Raw genomic sequence first — 20653 nt, 5'->3', positions numbered from 1 at the left:
ACACTTGTTGCTGCGAACGAGCGACGGTCCAACATTTGAAGAAGACCGCCGCAAGCAGCAACCGCGCGTGCCACCTTGATAACTTGAACATTCTTGCTGTAATCATTTCATTTTTGTTTTGTTTTTTCTAGTCGACAATGGCAGCCACGGCCGACGTGTCTGTCGACTAAGGGCTGATCAGTTAATTCGACCTAGCGAGATCGCAGGCACGCGGAGCTATGGCGCCACCCCAGCGATTTCATCCACCACAATGCAAGACGATTCTGAGTCTGTTCGACGGGACTGGCAGCATATGTAGGCCTTTCATTGCGGCCGGCTGGACGGTGCGCAGGCTCGATGTGGACGGGAGGCACGGGGCGGACATAGTGGCGGATGTCAGGCAGTGGGACCCGAGCAGGGACTGGCAGGGGCCAGCGCCTGACGTTGTTTTCGCCGGGCCTCCATGCGAGAACTACAGCTTGGCCAGGACCAGAGCCAGTAGGCCGAGGGACCTGAGGCTCGCAGACTCGCTGGTGACCAAGACCTTGGAGATCATAGAACACTTTCACAGACAAAACCCTCGCTTGCAGTACTTTGTCGAGAACCCTGATTCCAGCATGCTCTGGAGGCGATGGGTTTCTCACCGGCTGTACCAGGAACCAGGCAAGCACTACCTGAGCTCCTTCGTCGAGTGCATGAATGCGACCAGAGGCAAGAAGAGCTATAGGTACTTGACTTGGGCCAAACGCAAAAGTTTCAGTTCAGGCTGCGGAGACATACATGCCGTCAGGCTGGACTATTGCATGTACGGCACCAACTACAGAAAGAGGACAAGGCTGATGACCAACAGCCCTTTCGAGGGTGCGCAGTGCAAAAAGAACTGCTCTGGTTTCAGAGAGGGCAAGCATGAGGAAGCGGCTCAGCGAGGACCCTATGACAGAGGGGTTGGGCAGAAGAGCCACTCCCTGAACGAGCTGCACGCGTATCCCGCGCGACTGGTGGACGCGATATTTGCACACGTCAGCCGGGCCGAGTGGCGGGCACGACACGGGCTGAGCCTGCCGACTGCAGAGCCTGTCTTGAGACCGGTCTCAAGACAGGTGAAGCTGCAGAATAATATGAGATGTGACTGAGTGGATGAGATGTGCTGACACAGTATATCTCGGGGTCCATACCGAACGTCCGATTGTGGGTCGTTTCAAAAACTCTGACCAAAAAGAAAAACCCGACAGCCTCTGTGTCCCCTGCCTTGCTATGTCTTGGCGATCGTACACATACGCTTTTACTTGCTGCTTGATTTTCTACTAAGTGTTCCAAATAAAACTCTAACTGGAAGAAAAAAAAAAAAACAGTCTGTGATTCTTGTCTAACCTAGTCTGTCTCGAGATATCTGGCTAAGTTTGCGTACGACTTTATGTGCTCAAAGGCTCTCTGCGGTATCCTAGGCAGAATAAAATGTTGAAACTCTAAACAAAAAAAAAATAGAAAAGAAATAATGAAAGCAACACATACAAGACTCAAATGTGATTGGGTGCACATTTTATTAGTTCACACATCTGTAGTGATCCATTTGTAAGACACAGATTTTCAAAGCAGAGCAACAGAACAGAGAAGGGAAAAAAAAAAAAAAAACAGTAGATGTCAAACAACCCCAGTTTCCTGCAGTAAGTGCCTTACGATCATCAGTTACAAGCAGTTCTGGCATGTCTTCCTCCCTCAAGCTACGAAACATTTGGCTTTGGTATGTGAGTCAAAGACCAGGGCGCAAAGCTTGGTCTTGGAATGTACCCTTCCGTGAATCGGGCATGGGTAAGTCTCGGACCTCTCGTTGGCTTGCACATACACCAGCCCCGATCCGGTCATCTTCAACGTCACCGGCACGCCCCACTGATCTGAAAGTCTCCTAGCCTCGCTTTCTGCCAGTGCTTGCTCCGGGGCCCGGGGTGGCTCAGTTTCAGGACCTGGCCGGGTTCTCCCTGCCCCGAGTGTGTGTTCAAAGCGCCCCCCGAGAGACGTCACGTCGGGAGCGATAGGGTTCGAGGAGAGGCCCACAGAGAGAGCTCGGGGGTCCTCTAAGTGAGAATCCTCTATGTCTTCTCGAGCGTTAAACGTGTCCACGTACTCGAAAGCATAGCCGTCCTTGCCGCAGTTTGGAAGTCTCACGCACTTTCTGCAAAAATATGGAGCTCTGTCGATCGCCGAGCGCCTGCTCGAGCTGGGATTCGGGCCCTTCACTCTCAGCCATCCTGATCCGGATGCCCTCCGCTCACTGACTGCTTTTTTGAGATCGCACAGCCCGCATTGAGACGGGTCGTCCGGGTAAGAGAGCACAGTGTAGCGCAGGGACCTTTTTTCCATCTCTTTCAGCAGCTGCCCATACGCTTCTATCCCGTCGAAGCTGCACAGTTCGATCGGCAGGTACCACAGGATCCTTAAGCTCAGCTTAGCCATGGCCGTGGACACCTTTTGATACGCTGCGAATTTCCCCAGCGATTGGCACAGGTCCGTCAAAAGCTCAGGGTTCCCCTGGACCTCCGCCTTTTTCACCTCAGCCAGCCTGAGCACAGATTCCGCTGCCACGAGAACCAGGCTCGAGACCACGTTCTGACACACGCGAGCCTTGGTGGCTCGGTCCGTCCTGCTCGAAAACTTCTCGCTGCATCCCTGACAGCACTTGAGGTCCAGGTCCAGGTTCAGCCTGCTGACGGGTCTGCCTGGCAGAAAGACCTCGTTGTAACAAGGGGGTGGTTCTTCGCAGGGCGACCTCGTGATAAGGGTGCTTAGGTGGCCTCTGGAGGTTACGGTGTACCTGCGCGAAACCTTTCCTGTTGACCGATTGACCGGGTCTTCCATGAGAAGCACCGGGTTTATCGATCCCCATCGACAGCGCTCAGGCAAGGGACCCAGGGCTCCCGAGGCTCGTTTCAGGCAATAGTCGACCAGGTCGTTGAAGCGTAGCTCAGCACCCGTGAACATGGTGTATGCGTAAGGAAATCCCTTTGGGCCGTCCGTGAGCGTTCCGGTCAGATTGTTGAAGGCGATGTAGGTCTCTCCGACCCCGTGGGCCTCTCCCAGATCCGGTCCGCCTGACTCTTTGTCTGTGCCGCCCGCAAAGTCCTCCTCTTCGCCGTCCTCTGGGCCGCCCTCATCCTTCTTTTCACCGGAGCACCTGTTTCGTTCGCAAAGAGGGGTCTCCGCCTCAGCAACGGAGCTCTTCGGTTCCTCACCTGTGGTCTTGCCTTCAGAGCGCTCGGCCTCTAGGGGATCCACGGCAGGGTCTGCGTCTCCTTCGTAGTACCCCCATCGCGAAAACGACAAGTGGTCCGATCCCACCAGCGGTATGCCGTGCAGAGCGACGTGCTCTTCCACGCTGCGGTCGAGCAACCCGCCCGGAGCCACCATGTCCTTCACCTCGGGCGGCCCGGACCGGACCTCAGACGTGAGGTGCAGGCTCAGAGCTCGGCTGAACAGGGCGTAATGGTGCATCACGTCGTACTGCCTGCGTAGCATCTCCTCCACGGAGCGCATGAACAAGACTTGCAGCCGGGCTCCGAGCCTGGTGTCTTCATCGTCCTGCTCTGGCTTCTTCACGTAGTGATTCAGGAAAAGAAAACAGTCCACTCCTTTGGACAAGCACAGTCTGGAGAGCTTGTCCTGATCCGCCGCCTGCTGCAGGACACTAAGGTGCTGGTGGCCTGGGTGCTCGCGGCCCGAATATGAGTCTGTGTGAAATCGCACGTCTCGATCGAGGGTGCAGGCTTTACTAGAGGACCCAGGCAGGACGAGGTCTATGAGTGCTTGGACGACCACGATCGAGTCGCTCTCAAAGTTTCGATTCAGGATCCTTGCTGTGCACCTGTCTCCGGGGCGCAAGTTCAGAGCCATGGAAGACGTGTTCCACACGTGCCACTCGCTCTCCGCGGATCCTCTCGTCAGGAAGCAGATGGACATGGAGTAGAACGAGGGTCTCGGACGCTCTGTCTGAGGACCAGGGAACTGTTGCTGCTCTGTGCCTGTCACCCTCTCTTTGGCACGCTTCATCGCGTGAACAATATTGGACGGGAGGGTAGAGAGCTGCGGGGACGTCTATGTTCTTTTCCTTCTTGTCTTTATTTTTTCTAGCAATCCGTGAAGTCAGTCTAGGTTTCTGGGGCCGACAGTGGCGCCTGTCTCCGAATCTCGATGACCCGTTATAGAACCAAACAATGGAGGCCTTCTCGGAGAACGATCGTCAGGGCTTTCATTTTGTGGGCAACAGCGAGGCCCGCGCTCACCGGGTGCGCGACCGCACATGTAGCACCACAGTTTGTCAGCCAGCGTGATGTATATCCCGTGGGTGAGATGAACCTTCGGAGAAAGGTCCGTTCCGTCCGGAGCCCACACAGCCTGAGGGTGAGCGATTAGGCCCCTGGTGAACCTTACTTGGCCTAGCTCAATGTCGATGCGCTCTTGCGTGGAGTTTGCAGGCAGGGCAGAGCAAGTCCCTCCTGAAACAAAAACATGCTGGTTCAGATAGGTCTCGCCCGGCGCCGCAACGCCTTTGTCGAAGCCGCAGGAGAAACTGATCCCAGTGTTCGTTGGCCTGCTTAACACCCGTTTCATCGTCCTTTCTTGGCATTCCCAGCAGCAGCATTGCCTGTGCGAAAAACGAATTGTCATCCGGGTGGACGTCTCGGCCTCCATTTGTGCTGTTCATCCACTTGAGCCTGTGTGACATCAAAGTACGGGCCTAGACCGATCGGAACATACTCACCGTCCCTGCGGACGATGTTGCTGTATACTGTAGGTTTGTCTCCCTGTCGTCGCTCCATCCCCTCGACTGGTTTGACACCTGCTGCAAGCATGGCTGTATAATATTTGTGAGACAGAATCCTCGAGCCTGAGATAAGAGTTGCTTACCTGGCACAGATGTCTGAAGCTGGTGTTAAGAAATACAAAAGGGGATAAAGAGTCTGAAAGGGAAAGGGCCTACGGACAAACGAGGACGAAGAGGAAGATTCAAATAAAGGTGACGGCAAAAGAAAAACGAGAAAAGAAATAAGAAGAACAAGAAAAGGAGCAAGGTGACAGAGGATGAAATCAATAAGAATGGGCGAGGAGAACGAGTAAAACGAGTGCCCACTCACGTCGTTGCTGCTAGACAGAAAGTGAGCGAAGGACGAGCCCTTGTACCCGGGATCGAATCTGTACACCCGGTTCTCTGGGCTTCCCTGAACGCTCACGGTCCTCTCAGTCTGAAGGAAGGATGGCAGTCTCTGGAGTTCCTCCATGACGGCTTCCACCCCAAGCCTCAGTGTGGTGCACATGTGTTTGTTCTGAGCCTGCACCATGACGTTGATGTCCAAGTGCAAGAGCACTGCCGCCAGTATCAGCTTCATCGCCAGGCTCTTGCCGCACTGCCTCGGGGCGAGGCATAGGGTGTACGGGTTGGCATATCGAGCGAACTCTTTTTCTACTTCAAGCAGGTGGCTGCGCGCCGGGTTCTGGTAATCGTAGCTCTCTGAACCCAGAGGCGCTAGGTTCAGCGCACTCAGCAGGGCGTGCTTGTGCCTGAAGAGGTCGTCTCCAAACTGCGCGTTGGTGACGCCCAGCACCACTCCTCTCAAGAGTTCTAGCTGAAAGGGCTCCATGCGCATGCCGTTCATTTGGAAATATTCAAACACCCTTTCTACCATACATCGAAATCGATACATGAGGCGATCGGAAGCATCCCCTTCAAGATTTCCCGAGGCCCGTAACTCGCGCACCCTCGCCTTTGCGCCTTCCAAACCCAGCTCCCGGATCAAGACGGCTTGCGCAACCCGGTCTGTCATCAGACGGTTGTATTCAGAGACCCTCTCCCGCTCGGAGCGCCTGGTCTCCCCCTCCACCTGATCCTTGTAGAGCCTGAGCCGAACGCAGTCCACAGCCACCGCCAAAAGCGCAGGCGCCCCAGAGCCCGGTGCTGGATCGTGTTCGATTTGGTTTTGCAACCAAAGGATGTCATCAGGGTTTGACGACAGGGCTCTCCACAGGCCCGGCCGCGTGAGGCGCGACGAGATAGATCTGCACGCAGGCTCTGTGCTCGCAGAGGGAGAAGAGGGTGAGGCGCTGTGTCCGGCAGAGCTCATAGCACACAGTACCTGGGCTTGCCAAACCCTGGACGAAGAAAGACGCCCCTGCAAGGCCACGGTTAGCGAGTTTGTGCTGCCGCTAAAAATCCACTTCAGGTACTGCTGGCTCTTCTCTGGGAGCCCTGTGAGAGAAGCATCGATACCAAGAGATGCGCATCGGCCGGAAGCGTTAACCGATACCCAAAAGGTTCGCGCCAACCGCGCGATGATGTCCGGGGACTTCGATCCCGAATTCTGCTTCGAAGAGTGGCCCGCGGAAGCCTTTGGGGTTAAATCATTTTGGCTCACAACTGACGGAAGGTTGGTTGTCGTCGACTCGCCCCTCGAAGATGCAAAGTTTTCTTGTCTGAGGCAACGCAATCTCACGAACGCTCTGGCCCTTTGGGAGGTGCAGCCTGAGCTGTGCTCCCAGCTCACCAAGGCCTCGAGTGTGGCGCACTCCGCCTTGATTGGACTGTGCGGGGATGCATGCCGCCTGAGCCGAGGCCGCTTCTACAACCTGTACGCCAAGTACCCTCTGCCCCTGGAGAAGCGAGGCAGCGGCCTCGCCTGCAAACCTCCCGAGAATCGGGGGGCGCCCATCGAAGAACGCGACCTATCTTTCAGAGAGATCCGTTCGGGTAAGGAGTTGCTCTCGATCCTCAGACCTCTCTACGCCACATATTTCGCCCTGGTGGAGGGGGACCCGGCTCTCGAGGAGCTCCGGCACAGGGTCGATCTGCTCAAGGCTTGGTGGCTAGTTCGCGAAGAGCGTTCTGAACTGAGCCTCTCTGTCTGCCTGCGTGGCAGTCGGGTCGCCAGATGGGCGTTAGCGTGTGCTTTCTTCCTCACCGACTGTTGAGCCGCGTGGCATGTCTTTTGGACGGACAGAAAATACAGTTTATTAAGCCCGGATGCTGTTCAGCAGGTCAGGTCTTGTTCTTCCGAGGCAAACCGCGCACCTCATGCATCTGAAGACATGGACCATAGGAATATCAATCTAATGGGACCGTTTCTCAACAGGGACGAGACAGTCAGGTTGATGCTCGGCACGAATTTGGGCAGCTATCGCGTAGTCCTCATGCAAGGCTCCTGCGATGTGTGGGTGCGAGGCAGAGATTGCACGGTCCAGTACCAGGCACACAAATGCACGGAAGGCTCTGGATGGTACGCCTACTCGAAATCTCAGTCAAGAATATCAGGTCTGTCAGTGGAGGACCTGATAGAGCTTTGCGTCGAGGACACAATCTGCGAGGAGCAGGAAGAAGAGGAGGTGGTGAAGGAGGACAAGGAAGATGAGAAGGAGGTGGTGCAGGAGGATGATAATGAGGCAGCGCGGTACGACTACGAAGTGATACACAAGCTCTGGGCGCGCAACAAAGGCCGCAGCTATGGTGAAGAAACGAGCCCAGACGGTGGAAGGGCTGGGGGGCATCCTGACTCACGAAAGACATGCTGGGGCTCCGGGGGGGGCGTGCCGTACCTCCAGGATGGCGAGAACTCGGTTGATGAGGATGTCGAGAGTGGTGATGAGCTAGACTTCTTGCCCGAAAAAATGGGCAACCTCAAGCTCGTGGCAACGGATCGACTCCAGAAACGCCCCAGCAGCCCAAATCCAGCTCACTGGGACCTGGAAAGACGCCAGCCGGGCAGCCCCCCTCTGCTCCGTTGGGACCTGAAACCCAAGGAGCATCCCGTCACCAGGAGTGCCTTGCCCAGCGGCATGGAAAAGTTTGGTGGTACTCCTCCACTCCGGAGACATCCTGAGCCAAGAGAGCACTGTCTCACCATGCCCGTCTCGCCCACAAAGGCACCCGCGACTCAGGTTCCCAGTGACCTGAAGCTTGAGAAGTGCAGCATGCACAAACACGCTTTTTCCTGCGACAGCTCCCAGAAACCGGCGTGCCCTGGACGAATTCGAATCCCCCCGATTTTTTGTGGTGAACAGGAAGCAGATCCGCAAAGTCCATCAGAGGATGACAGTGAAGAGGATGGGTACGGAAAGGTCTACGGCGAAAAGAGATCTTAAGCGACGAAGCAAGCACCCCAGGAAGAAGTTGCCGAATATATCAGAGAGTACAAGGCAACGTGGTTGAATTGAGTGTATGTGTTCATTTATTTATTTTTTGTTTTGTTTCTGTATCCTCTTTTATTTTCACCCATATCCATCTGGACCACTTCACGTCACCCGTGATATCGTGTCAGGAGAGCAGTAGTTGAGCTCCGTCGAGACAAACGGGTTTTGTCGGATGAGCCTTTTGGTCTCCTTAAGCCCGAGTAACACAGGAGTGGTGGGCAGTGACGAGAAGCCTGTGTCTCATCTCTTTGTCTGTTTCAAGAGAGTACATTCACAAAGAAAAAGAAAGGAAAAAAAAAAAAAACTATTCTGACACGACAAGTTACCAGGAACCTCGACCCCACCTCCAGGTTGGATCAGACACACGGTTCAGCGGACAACAGGAGTCTCCAGAATCTCCCCTCGTCCGCCACCACGGCAATGTCAACCACTCCAGGACACGAGTTTTACTCCTTGGATGTAACGCACACAAGAGCTTCATCCTTGACAATCACAACAGAAACCGTGTCGTTCACCAACGCCCGTGGTCTCGAAGGGGACGGTGTCCTCACCACGTTCTCACCCAGAGACAGGGCCAGCTTGGAGCGCGGTGGAGAATCCGGTCGAGGGGGGGCGGAGGACGTGCCGGACTCTGTCATCTATGATCAGCTCTCACGGAACCCTGAGTCGCTGAGTAATTCCAACTTCGTGTCCGATTCGCTGGAGAGAGGGATGTCCGCTTCCTCCGATCTAGACGAGGAGGAGAACGAAAGGTTGGATGAAGATTCTCTTTCTGACTGCAGCCTGCCCGATTGGTACGACCCGGCACTCCGGTGGCATGCCCCCGAAGTCGTAGAACGCATGCGAGGCCAGGGCCTAAGCGTTGACGAAGAGGGATTCTGGTACGACCCGGGCTCCTTCTACTTGGACGGCTTTGAACCTAGAGGCGTTGTGTTTGAAGACGAGAAGTGAAGTTCTGATCCTGATGTATCCCTTGACTCTATTTTTCCTACCTACAGAATTGAACAGTGTTTGCTTTTGTATGTTTTTTTGACTTCATTGTATGAGACTCAATAAAAGTTCTGCTAACTCACAACCTGTGCACGAGTGTGTGGTGCCTCTGAATGAGAGTCCATGAGCTCCTGAGGCTTGTACAGTGAAAAATTATTGGGAGCGGGAGATTGGAGCAAAACAAAAGAAAAAGTGAAGAAAGGAAACAAAACAACGAGAAAGACCAAGCAGTTCATCTTTACCCTTTTACTTTGTATTTTATTGAGGGGAAACAAATGTGACGATACAAAGCGGCGGCACACACAGACAGAGGCAGACACAGACAGAGAAGTAGCATTTCACATACAATGAATCTCTCCGCATATTCTGACGGATCTGTCTCCCCCGTGAATTTCGTCTCTGGTGTGGCAGAGCAGCAGAAACGCAGAGAGCACGTCGTCCCTGGTGTACTCGCCACCCTTTGACTTTTTGCCTCCGGTGAGAACGGTCCCACCTACACCCTTGGCTGACTCTGTTATCACGACAGTGGCCATCTCATCCCTCAGTTTGCCCAAGAGCCGCTTCCCGTGCTCTGCGTGCAACCTGTCGGTCAACCTGCTGTCAGGCAGGAAGATGGTGTCTCGGATATCTAGAGCTCGAGCGGTTGCATCTGTGGCCAAATTAATGCCACTCCTTGACCTCCTGTACATATGTACGGCCATGGAGGAGCCGGCCCTCGTGCTGGAGCCAGCGCCGCGACAGACGCCAAGGGCCGCTTCTACGGCCCTGCCCTTTCCGATGGCCTCGGCCAGCACGGCCCAGCCTAGGGACATGACACACTCGCAGTAGCCCAGATTGTCCCTCTCGATGGCCGACACGGCGCTGAGCACCATGGCCAGTTTGGTCTTGGCGCTGACGTGTTTTCCCAGCATGTACCTGGAGTTGACCTGGGACCACTTGCTGTAAAAGAGCACCCTGAAGCCAGCGCGCGCCAGAGCGTATTCGAGCAGCTCCTTCAGATCTGCCAGCGCGTTTACGTAGGTGTTTTGCTCAAACACCACAACCACCGGCACCTCTTTCCAATGAGCTGCGGGCAAAAGGACTTTCAGTAGCCTGACGTGTGCGCTCAGCAGGGCAGCGTACACCCTGGTGACTTGATCTAGATCCTGAATCTCTAGCTCGTCCAGGGACATGATCTGCAAAGAGACGGGGGAGACACGGGTTAGAATATTTTGTCTTCAAAAAACAATTGCACAAACAACACTGAGAGGTGCTCGACGTAGTGATCATCATATTCATCGTACAATTCATCTTCTTCTTTAGCATCATCATCGTCATCACCATCATCATGATCAACATCATTATCGTAGTATCACCCTTAAGATAACACAACTGAAGCAGATCTGACATTATCAACATGTCTCTCTGTCCTGCCTGCTGTACGGCTAGAAGACATCTCTTGCAGTCCATGCGTATGCCGTGGGAGCTGCTGCTCTCCCGATATGAATTCATGGTAGCCCTTGCTTCGTTCCGCCGCAATGTGGACCTGTACGTTGAGATGGACATCGGGCAGCTGAGAATTGCGTACAGTCAAGTGGTTTCGTTTTCGCCCGCCAGGATACTCGTGACAAACTCGCTCATCTCCCATTACAAACTGAGTTTGAAGAACGAGCACTCGGGACGCAAAGTTCAGGCATCGGTCCCCCGAGTCCCCACGGAGCTTTCTGAAGCGGTGACCCTCGCTCTCGGAAATGCCGTTCCGAGACGTTTTGTGCACGGTTGCATGTCCAAGCGTAAGTGGCGAGGACACGAGGAGATGGTTCTCTCTGCCTTCGCCTCTGCTGAGTCTGTGCGAGGCGGGCCACTCAAGTACCTGGCCCTGGTGAGGGCGAGCCCCCGGAACGTGGCCTCTCTACACACGGTGGTCGCGCTCGCCATGACGGGCTGGATGATGGAGTTGTCGGGGGGTAGGGCTGAGAGCTGCACCTGTGGGGTCTGGGATCAGGCCCTGCAGCTCATCTCGTGCTCCGTTCCAGACGCGGAGACCACTCTTAGCGTGCAAGACGAGAACCGAGTGAGCGCGTACATCTGCACCCTGATGCATGTGAAGCTGGGCCCCGAGAAAGAAGTGCCTCGAGGGCAAGCTCCTGACTACGGAAACATTTTCAGAGATCTTCTGGTGTCCGGCTTAGAGGAGACAGAGGAGGAAGGCGTCGAGCGTGTACGGTCGCGCGTTGAGGATCGTGGATGGGAGACCTACCACTAGCTTGCCTCCGGCAATCTCCACGGCACAACACACTCCGGCGCAAGACCTGGAACCTCCCCCGAACGTCGGGTCCAGACACAAGTAAGCCCTAGTCACAGTCGATCGAGCGAGGTCTTCCAAAGCAGAACAGTTGTTGGAAAGGAACCTGTTGATGACAGAAGCCTCGAACGGGATAGTTGTGTCAGTCTTGCGGTCCTCAGACGAGGTGCTGCTGCTGCCTGTAACCTCACTCTCGAAACCCTTGGGCGAGACCATGTTCATGAGCTCCTTAAGCTGCTCATCCACTGATATGTGTTGTGGGCAGTAGACGCCGAGGCAGCAGCAGGTGAGCCCCGGATCCCTTTCGTGGTACGCGCACTTGAAACTCTGGGACACCACGTGGTAAGCGGGGCTTCCCAGGTCGTCGCGGATGTCCGCGACCTTGTTCAGCCAAGGCGTGTTGTTGACGTGGCTGGTGATGTGAACCTGTTTCCTTCCTCTGAATGCAATGTTGGGCAGGACTGCCAGAAGCACTTTGGAATTCACAAAGCCAACTTCGTCCACCAGGATGAGATCGGCGCTCTGTCCCCTGCTTGCCTGAGAAAGGACAGCAAACAAAATGAAAGAAGAGCAAAAGTTTTTTTTTTTTTTTTTAAAAAAAAAACAAAAAAAAAACAACAACAACAAAAACATAGAAACACTGTAGCAGCGTGAGTTATACAAGTGGGAGAACAAAGAAGAAGGAGAGGAGAAGAAACAGGAGAACAACACAGAGAAAAAAGAAAGGGCAAAAGGGACAGGAGAAGGCTGATCGGGAGACGAATCGAGGTTTGACGCTAAGGAAAGCATCGATGGACCGCTGGCTCTCAGAGTTAATAGACGACCCTCAGTGGGTAAGCCACTGCGTGGAAGAGGGATGCACTTTTGATGACCGATACATCCTGGGCTGTTACGTTTGCTCAGCGCACCTCAGCAAGCACTCCTGCTCGGGATTCAACTGCTCCCTGGTGCGCGCGATGGCCGGCCGGGTTTCTCTCGCCTCGTCGTCAGAGGAATGCTCCTGCCCCGTGGTGGGGCTGGCAACATTTCGCAGAGAGGACCCTGACTTCAGGGGACCCTGGTACTCTGGTACGGATGTGACCGTGGGCTACGGAGCGTTGGAAGCGGACCTGCGGACGGGCGGACCCGTAGGCAGGGTGCCGTGGGTTGAAGATCAGCGCAGCGTAACGGCACGTGTGCTGAAATCCTGCCTGCCGGCCATGATCGCGCTGTTCTCCACCATCCTCTCGCGTGAATTTTCAGATGAGTACCAGGCCCTGGAGCGTGGGGAGGGTCAAGTCCTTTCGGAGCGTTGCCGCTGGACGTCTTGCGTGTTCGGACTCGCGGGTTGCATCGAATTTCAAACCGGAGGAGAGCGGGTCAGCGCGGACCTAGGAGATCTGGAAACCGTGAAGGACGCTGCTCTCAAAAGTGCAGCTGCCGTATCGACCCTTTTCTGCTCACCCGAAGCGAGGGTCAAGCGCTTTGTGAAAAAACTTGTGAACAAGCAAAGCGACAAGCATTCGAGGAGAGATGATTTTTACACTCTGGTGATTATGGCCTCCCTTTGCTTCTTCCCGTACTTAAAGCTCACCGTGTTGAGCGAACTGTTCAAAAACAGGACCCTGGTGCTCATGTTTTTCGACAAGACCCTCGTCAGGCACAACCAGTGGTCCATGCTTGCTACCAACGTCCACCTGCACGTGAAACAGCCTTTGTTTAAGAATGCATTCGCGGACGGCGACCCGGGTCGATACCTGCCTTTGGTTGTAAGGGCCGCCTTGGGCGATTATATTTCGTCATCCAGTCTGAGAAGTGAGCTGAGACCAGGAAGCCGATGCCCAACGGGAACGGAAACCGCCACGAGCCAGCCCAGGCCCCGCTCAGAGAAAATGGAAACAGGGACCGAGGCCGCTCCAGAGGCAAGCGGATAGAGCCCTCTCTGGCGGGCTTCTACGAGATGCATGAAGGAAGAATCGAGGAGAAGAGAATCTGCGTTAGCAACGAGCCGCCTTCGGCACAGCGTTGCAGACAATATCGCGTGGGGTGATGACCTACTGCCTTTATCCGATGTCTTCGCATCTCACGCTGCTCATTTTACCTCTAGGATGGTGTTTTGTCTGCTGTGTTGTACCTACACTACATTCAATAAAATCTCCAATGAAAATGTGACTGGTGTATTGGTTTGTGTCCCTTGTTTTTACCCCCCTCACCTTTTTCAGAAAAAAAAAGAAAGAAAAGGAATTCAGGTTTGGTGTAACAGTTTTATTTCCCATATTTAGTCTCCCTTCTGGTACAATGAAATGATGAAAAGAAAGGTAACAAAAAAAAAAAGAAACTCAGAACCAACATCAGCAAGGCGACTCCACAAGCGTTCCGAAGCAGCACAGAGACATCGAAGGGCCCTAGACCTCATTGTGGCTCTTCTGTCTTGGTTTATATGCCCCCACTTTTTTCCGCTTGGAACACAGAGGTCTTCTCCATTCAACGCCTTTGGGCCGTGAAGGTTTTGGTTTATTCATTTCCACGCTGCGGGAGCCGTCTCGTTCCTGGGAGTCTGTGCTCTCAAGAGGCAGCTCTGCGCGTCGCAGAGCACGATCGGATTTGAGCTTCTGCAAAACCTCTCTCTTCCACTGCAGGTTGACCAAGGATGTCAAGGGAGCGTGTCCGAATTGCACCAAAGCGTCGTATGAGTGCCCTGGGTCGGCGCTCGCTACCCTATCTGCGAAAAATCTCATGAAAGCGATCTCGCATCGCAAGCAGTTCCACGATCTGCTCGAAGGGCGAGTGGGCTGAGGCGATGCGTTGGGCAGAGTCCGGCGCTCCCCCTCGTCCTCTTGCCGACAGCCTGTATCCAACGTGGCCGTTGTCAAACACGTAGATCCCGTCGCGAGACAGTTCCACTGGCGAGTCTCCCATGAGCACGTATCCATGAGGCAGCTTGCGGAGCGTGCAGTATGATGTGATGTGAGCGAATAACCAGATGAGAGAAGCGACCTTTCTGTTATAAGGTGTGGGTCTTGTCGTATGTTTTAGCTGCCTGTTCACTCCCTCACTCAAAGTCACCCCGATCAGGGGGACCCTGGCTACCCGAGACACGCTCCTCACCAGGCTCCACGAGGTCTCCACCGAGAGCCCCGATGCCACCAGGTGCTTGAACAGCACAATCCTCTCAGCCGCCATGTTGCATCTGTCCGTATGTCTCCGGATTGGGTCCAGCAAGGCCATGCACACGTAGGAGAGCAGTTTGTCGTTGGTACCCGTAGAGGCTGTGGAGGCCAAAGAGAGCTTGAGCTGCTCCACCGCGAGGCCCACTCGTGCTCGACTGTCATCCTCTGCCACCCCCGACCGGCAGTTCGCCAGGAGCAGTGCCCTTTCACGGCTCCTGTTCAGCGAACCATAAAAGCGGTGGAGCCAGCGGACGGGATGGGCACTCAGGTACCTGGGGGCTTCCAACTCCTCTAGCGTGCGCTTGTACGAACAGAGCCGATGAGCCACTTCTTTTCCAAGAGCGATCTGTTTGTTCATCTCGTCCCGACGCTTCAGGGACTCCAGCTGCTCGAGGAACCTCATGGACCTCGCGCCGTTGCCCGTACTTTCCGGGGGCCGCTCCATTCCCGGGAATGCACCTCCGCTCGGCCCGGCCCTGGCCACCTCTCCGAAGCCTTCGGGGTCACTGAAATCTAGCATGGTCGACCCGACCGAGTCCAGGTCGCAAAGGGGCTCCACGCCCTCGTGCCTCAGCGTGAAGTGGCAGCATGATAACGTTCTCTGGGTTTCCTCCCAAGTGTCCAGGGTAATGTAGGTTTCAAAGTAGCACTCGGGGCACTCCTTGGTGTCTGTGGCCAGCCTCGGAATCACTGGGTAGCGGAGCAACAATGCGAAAAAATCCCTGAGGGAGTCCAGTGCGAGCAGCAATTCCTGGGTCGAGAGCGTCCCAAACTCTCTGCTCAGCCTAGCATACACCTCCAGCGCTTCGGAGAACGTGAGGGGCTGGCTTGGTTGCCTGACAATGGTTTCCCCTTCTTCTATCCCTCTCACAGCGAGCCAAAGGGTGAATTCGTTCACTCGCTCTTTGCCCGGGTCCGATGGGGTGCAGGCGGCCGTGCGGGGCTCAGCAAAGGTCCTGGCGAATTCCAGCAGTGTTGCATCTGCCTCTCCCAGCACGCGAGCCAAGCAAGCTCTGTCGTACAGCTCCGTCAGGGACCTCCGAGTTGTCCCCATGTTGCTCTGGTCGCATCTTGCTTCTGCGCCACCAAGGCTTCCAGTGCGCCCGGAACCAGAGTGTTCGCGATGAGCCTCTGACCCTGCCACTCGGCTAGACAAAGCATGAGTCCTATCCATCGCGGGTCCCCTGAACACGAGGGGTGCTTCACGTCCAGCCTGAGACCAGCCGATGGCCAGAGGGTTGTTAGTTGGGCAAACGTGGCCAATCCGCTCTCTGAGAGGAACCGCCTGGGTGAGCCATAGATACGCCGTGGTCCTTGACTCCAGGAGGATAACGGTCCGCCCAACTCACGGTCCAGGCTCTCTGGGATTTCTTCTAACTCGTAGGCCCCGGCCTTTGTCACGATCATGCAGCGAGAGAGTTCTCTGGCGCGCTTCAGTATCTCCCCTCTGCCACCCCTCACCACCAATGTGACACCAAACTTGCCTGGAGGTGCATCCATCGACAACACGTCCCCCAGCGCTAGAGTGCAAAGGACCAAGTCCAAGATCTTGTCCCCCGCCGTGTCTGCAGAACCGTGCTCAAACACTGGCCTCAGGCCACATCCGAATGTCAAAACGGTGTGAACGTGATACGCCAGGGTTGAAAATGCGCAGGGTCTGTAATAGCGCACAAGCTTGCCTCTTCCCGTCAGCTCGAACTGCCTTTTGCAGTTCACATTGGGAGCTGGGGTGAAAAAAATGTGGCCCTCCACAGCAGGGACGTCTGGGAGCAATTCAATCTCCAGTCGAGAGTTCAACGTGAGGATACTCGAAATGCCTTTCTCTCGCCAATTGCATTTTACTCTCACAGGTGCAGGTATTGGTGGCGCAGGTTCGTCTCCTTTTCCTTCATCTCCAGCTTTTTCTTCTTCTTCTTCTGCATCATCATATACTTCGTCAACGTCAACGTCCTCTTCTCCTGCTTCTTTGTCATCATCCTCGTCTTCTAGCTGCCCAAGTCCATTGTCACCGTCCCTCGTGTTCTGTTCCTGTGCATTTGTTACTCCTGTGTTGAGCATCAGGTTGGCAGCCCTGTGCATCCTCTGGACAAGCGACGCCTTTGTGTCCACCGAGCACCAAAACCTGTCTCGCTCAAGCACGAGTCGACCGTCGGGGCTCCTCTGCCATCTCGGAGGGCTTGGGCCGAGATGGGGAAACCATTCGCAGTGTCCTCGAGCCAGCGCTTTGACCGGCTCTGCATTACCCGTCTCCCACCTGAACTTCAGCTCGGCCACCTTTGCGCAAAACGATCCCGGGTCTCTCTTTGACCATGGCGAGGGTCCGTTCCAGGTCTCGGGGCCACGTATTCCCCCAGGCACTCCGTTCATTTCGCAGAAGGCCCTAAGCGAATCTTTGTTTCGCATTCTCAGAATGTTCTGCTGCTCCTCCGATGGTTCGGCATCCTCTGGTGCGCTGACGAGCACGTGCAGGCCAGGGTCGCCCCGAATTGCAGCAGCCCTCAGGGTTCTGGGCTCAGAATGCAACACCAAGTTACCAGAGTTTCTCACCGGTATGACACCTCTAGACCTTTGGACCAGAAGCGCAATTGCCTTGTCCTTCTGTGAGCTGCCTCCACCCGGGTGCGACACAAGGTACCCCGTCCTTCTGCTTTTCAGCGCGTCCATGTCCCTTGGCAGCGCATGGGTCCACCGACAGGCAAAAGTCAGAGAGTCTGCCTCTGGAGTGTACACTGTCACAGAGCGACTCCTGAAGGGCCCAGTGGCTCCTGCAAACCAAGCAACCGCTTTCTGTAGGTAACCATATAGCCCGCATTGCGAGCATCTGATCTCCAGCTCCGCGTGAATTTCTCGAGAGAGCATGGCACGCGCGAGCGCGCCCGCAAACTCTCGGGCAGAGCTCACCTCGGCCCGAATGTTCCGCCTTTCGAGATCATCTTCGCTGTCATCCTCCAGCTGGTTGTTGGCGTCGTCCTCAGGAATTGGCTTTGCGTACCACCGTCCGGGCTCCGCTATCTCTATCAGGCTGGAGATGGGCACGCGAGACTCACGCTGGAACAGGCTAGTGCCACGATTTGTCACGACGCAGAGGCCCCTCGTCCACTTTTTTTCCAGGGGGCACGTCAAAACGCGCGAGCGCAGCGTGTCAAAACCTCTCCATTCTCTTGGATTCAGTGCCCTGGCATCCTCGTCTTCCATCTCTACTCTCCCGAGGCCATCGCCTAGGTGACCGAGGTTCGTGAACTCCTCCGGAGGAGCTCCGCAGAACCATTTTACCATTGCGATTTCTGAGTCATCTGGGCCCAGGGACCTGGAGCTCCGGGACACCGGGTAATCTCGCTCCCAGTCGCTCAGGCGCGAGGTCTCGGCTGGGACTTTGGTAAAAGTCCATCGAGTTTCCTTCAGCCTCTTCCAGGAGCTCTCGCTCGCTGCATAGCCATCCAAGGGATCCCTGCGCCCCTGACGCATGAACATCTTGTCGATGGCGGAGGCCTTGTCCAGGCACTTGATGCGTGCCCTGGGCTCGAGCGGATCTGGGTCGGGCCACGAGGAGTCTTCGCTCGTTAGAGCGTCGGTCCGGAACAGCGAGCAGCTCTCCACTACCACCGCCACAGACTCCAGCTTCTGAACCAACGGGCCTTCACCCCTCAGGTAGAACAAGGGAGACTCAGAAGCGAACGCCACCATGTGCCCGTCTATCACAGACACCCCGGGTTGTCTGCCGGACGCCGTCGATTCAGATCTCGAGGCCCCCTCGCTCCCCAGTCTGAGGAAGCTCCAGTCACCCAGGCTCGTCGAAACTTTGCTCGGGAAGCGCTCAACCCTCTCAAACAACAGCGTGGGTCCCAGCGTCTCCGAGTACGCTCTTAGCAGGAGATCTTCTTCGTCCCCTCGAGGCAGCAGCACGCTCCCGGGGTGAAGCTCGGAGGCGCTCAGGGGTATGGGCTCGCAGCACCTGGCCAGGAGTGGGGCCAGCCTGTGGTCTCGAGAACAGAGAAAGGCTCCAATCGTGTTGACCCTAAAGCTCCCCGAGTGGTGAAACTCAGCGTCTGTTCCCCTGGTCCAAGCAGATGCACCCCTGTGCCGGCTTAGCGTGAACAACCGGGGGGCCGAGTGGCAGCTCAATCTGCAGCTCTCAGCCAAGTGGCCCAGGAGAGCGTACGCTGGGGGCAAAAGGCCCCGTCCATGCAAGACGAACTCGTAATCGAGCATGATGTCACCGGTGCTCATTTCTGGCACGCAAGGGTGCACGGCTCGGTAAAAGTGAGTCAGACAGGCACTCACGTCGAAGTCCTTCTCTGCCCCCCTTGTTGCCAGTACTCTCGCGCAGTGCCCTAGCATCACTGCCTCGTCCAGGCATGCTTCATATGCGGAGCCGCACTCCCCGGGGCACCTGTCGGCTCTGTCTAGAGCAAAGCGCTTCGGGCGAGCGTTCGGCGCCAGGTTCAGGTTGTATTCGCACAGGGGACGGGAGAATGTATCTTTCGGAAAGCCCTCGCTCGAGTCCTTCTCGTCCCTTGCCACCTCAACCGAAGGAAAGAACTCTCCGTCCCCAATGGCACTGCGGCATGACTGGTCAGCCTGCGCGATGAGCCAGGAACGTGCGTATGGGGGCTCTACAAAACAAGGGCCTCTGGTGAAAGGCTCGTCCACAGCCACCTCGAACTCGCAGCGCCCAGACGTCCTGCGGGAGGATGTGAAAAGGCGCGACAGCCTGCGCTCCTCGTAACCCCTGGCCTGATCGCTGCGAATGGCTCGTTCCAGGCCGAACGCGACATCCACAGCGAACGGGGATCGTACGGGTCCGGGGTCAGAGCGGCTCAAGGCAGGCTGGCTCTCCGTCTCCGGGGCATAATTCAGCTGAAAGTAGCATTCGCACGTCTGAGGGATCCTCGAGGAGAGGCCGATCGCGCAAAGGTCGTCGGTGAGCCTAGTGCGATGGCCGCCGCTGGATGCTGGACGCACGCCTTGCGTATTTGGAATCTTTAGGACGGCCCTGTGATGACCGTGTCTCGAGTGAAACACCCCGCAAACCCTCAGTATGTTCAAGTCTGTGGGCCCCAGCGTGCGTATGCCTATCGTGAGCCATTTGAAACAAGAGCTCGGCCCAACTCCCCTTCCGTAAAGGACTAGGTGGCCTGTCCTTTCGGGCACCTCTCGGGTTGGTGGTGAATCTGCGCGTGCCGGAGTTTCTAGCTTGTGGATCTCCTCGGTGTCCGAGTTTGGCTGCGGCCGTCTCGGGTTCCCATGTAGCAGCGCTAGTTCCTCTTCCAACTTCCCGTGGATCGGACTCTCGGGCGATCCCAACGGCTCTAGACACGTGAGACGAGGGCCGGTGCCCGGGAGATACTCAGACACGATTGTCCTGAGCTTTTGTAGGATGCAACAGTCTCTCACCTCAAAGCGAATGTTGCTTTGATTCAAACCATGTTCAAATCCCATACTTTCCACACTGAGGTAACAAAGAATCAGTGCTTGCGCCTCTTCCTGCCCCAAGGGATCCGAGAACCAGAGGCTTGTTGGTACGTCCGGGCCCACCAGCCTTGAGAAGGTTTCCAGCGCGTACAACACCGCCGTGCAGCTTGCGCCGTCAAACTGAGCCGGCGTGATCACATCCATCGTGCCAGGGATCAGACATACGGCTCGGTCGAATAGGTACTCCTCTGACCTGCAGCCCTGCGGCACCACCATTTCGTATCGGGGGCTCCTGGTGACGCGCAGGGTGGGCGTCCTGCTTGCAGACGGCGACCTATCTTTCCCTCGAACGAAGCGCGAGGATATCAGCAAGCGAGGCACCCCAGGTGCAGCCGTCTCGATCTCTAGCACAGAGTGCCCACAGGGAAACCATTCTGTAAGTCGTCCGCTGGGGACTCTTCCTACTGTCCCCATCCTCCTTCTCCATTCCTTCTTAGCCTCTTCGGGTTGCCTTCCTGTTCCTTTGCTCCCACCTACGTCTCCGCTCCTGTCGCTCGTGCTACTCGTAGCACAAGATACGCCATCCCTACCCACATTCTGCCTCGACTTGGGCACGATCACCAGCGCGTCCCTCAGAAGGTGCCTCAGCACAGCGACGTGGCCGTTTTCC

At 55.8% G+C, this 20653-nt stretch overlaps 2 protein-coding genes across 4 annotated transcripts in view; both read right to left on the bottom strand.

Annotated features, from left to right (window-relative positions):
* Window positions 1-20653, bottom strand: part of rgs3a (regulator of G protein signaling 3a) — a 322617-nt gene that overhangs the window by 217229 nt on the left and 84735 nt on the right. The gene's annotated exons all lie outside the window — the stretch shown is intronic.
* LOC144996656 (uncharacterized) lies at window positions 9475-14122 on the bottom strand. Its single transcript, XM_078956316.1, has 2 exons — window positions 11378-14122; window positions 9475-10313 (listed from the first exon to the last, which is right to left on the bottom strand). The coding sequence occupies exons 1-2, from the start codon at window positions 12209-12211 to the stop codon at window positions 9477-9479; spliced, it is 1671 nt and encodes a 556-aa protein (XP_078812442.1). The 5' UTR covers window positions 12212-14122; the 3' UTR covers window positions 9475-9476.

Source organism: Oryzias latipes, chromosome 12 (genome assembly GCF_053564925.1).
Source record: "Oryzias latipes strain Hd-rR chromosome 12, Olatipes_Hd-rR_3.1".
NCBI classification, from domain to species: domain Eukaryota; kingdom Metazoa; phylum Chordata; class Actinopteri; order Beloniformes; family Adrianichthyidae; genus Oryzias; species Oryzias latipes.
The sequence above is the reverse complement of the archived record's forward strand: the minus strand, read 5'-3'. Positions and strand labels throughout refer to the sequence as shown.

Excerpts from the sequence above, each read along its gene's own strand:
- LOC144996656 (XM_078956316.1), bottom strand. The coding sequence starts at position 12,211 with ATGCTTTCCTTAGCGTCAAACCTCGATTCGTCTCCCGATCAGCCTTCT. Across the intron at positions 10,314-11,377 it reads TTGCCGGAGGCAAGCTAGTG|ATCATGTCCCTGGACGAGCT; the intron begins GTAGGTCTCCCA and ends GTCTCTTTGCAG.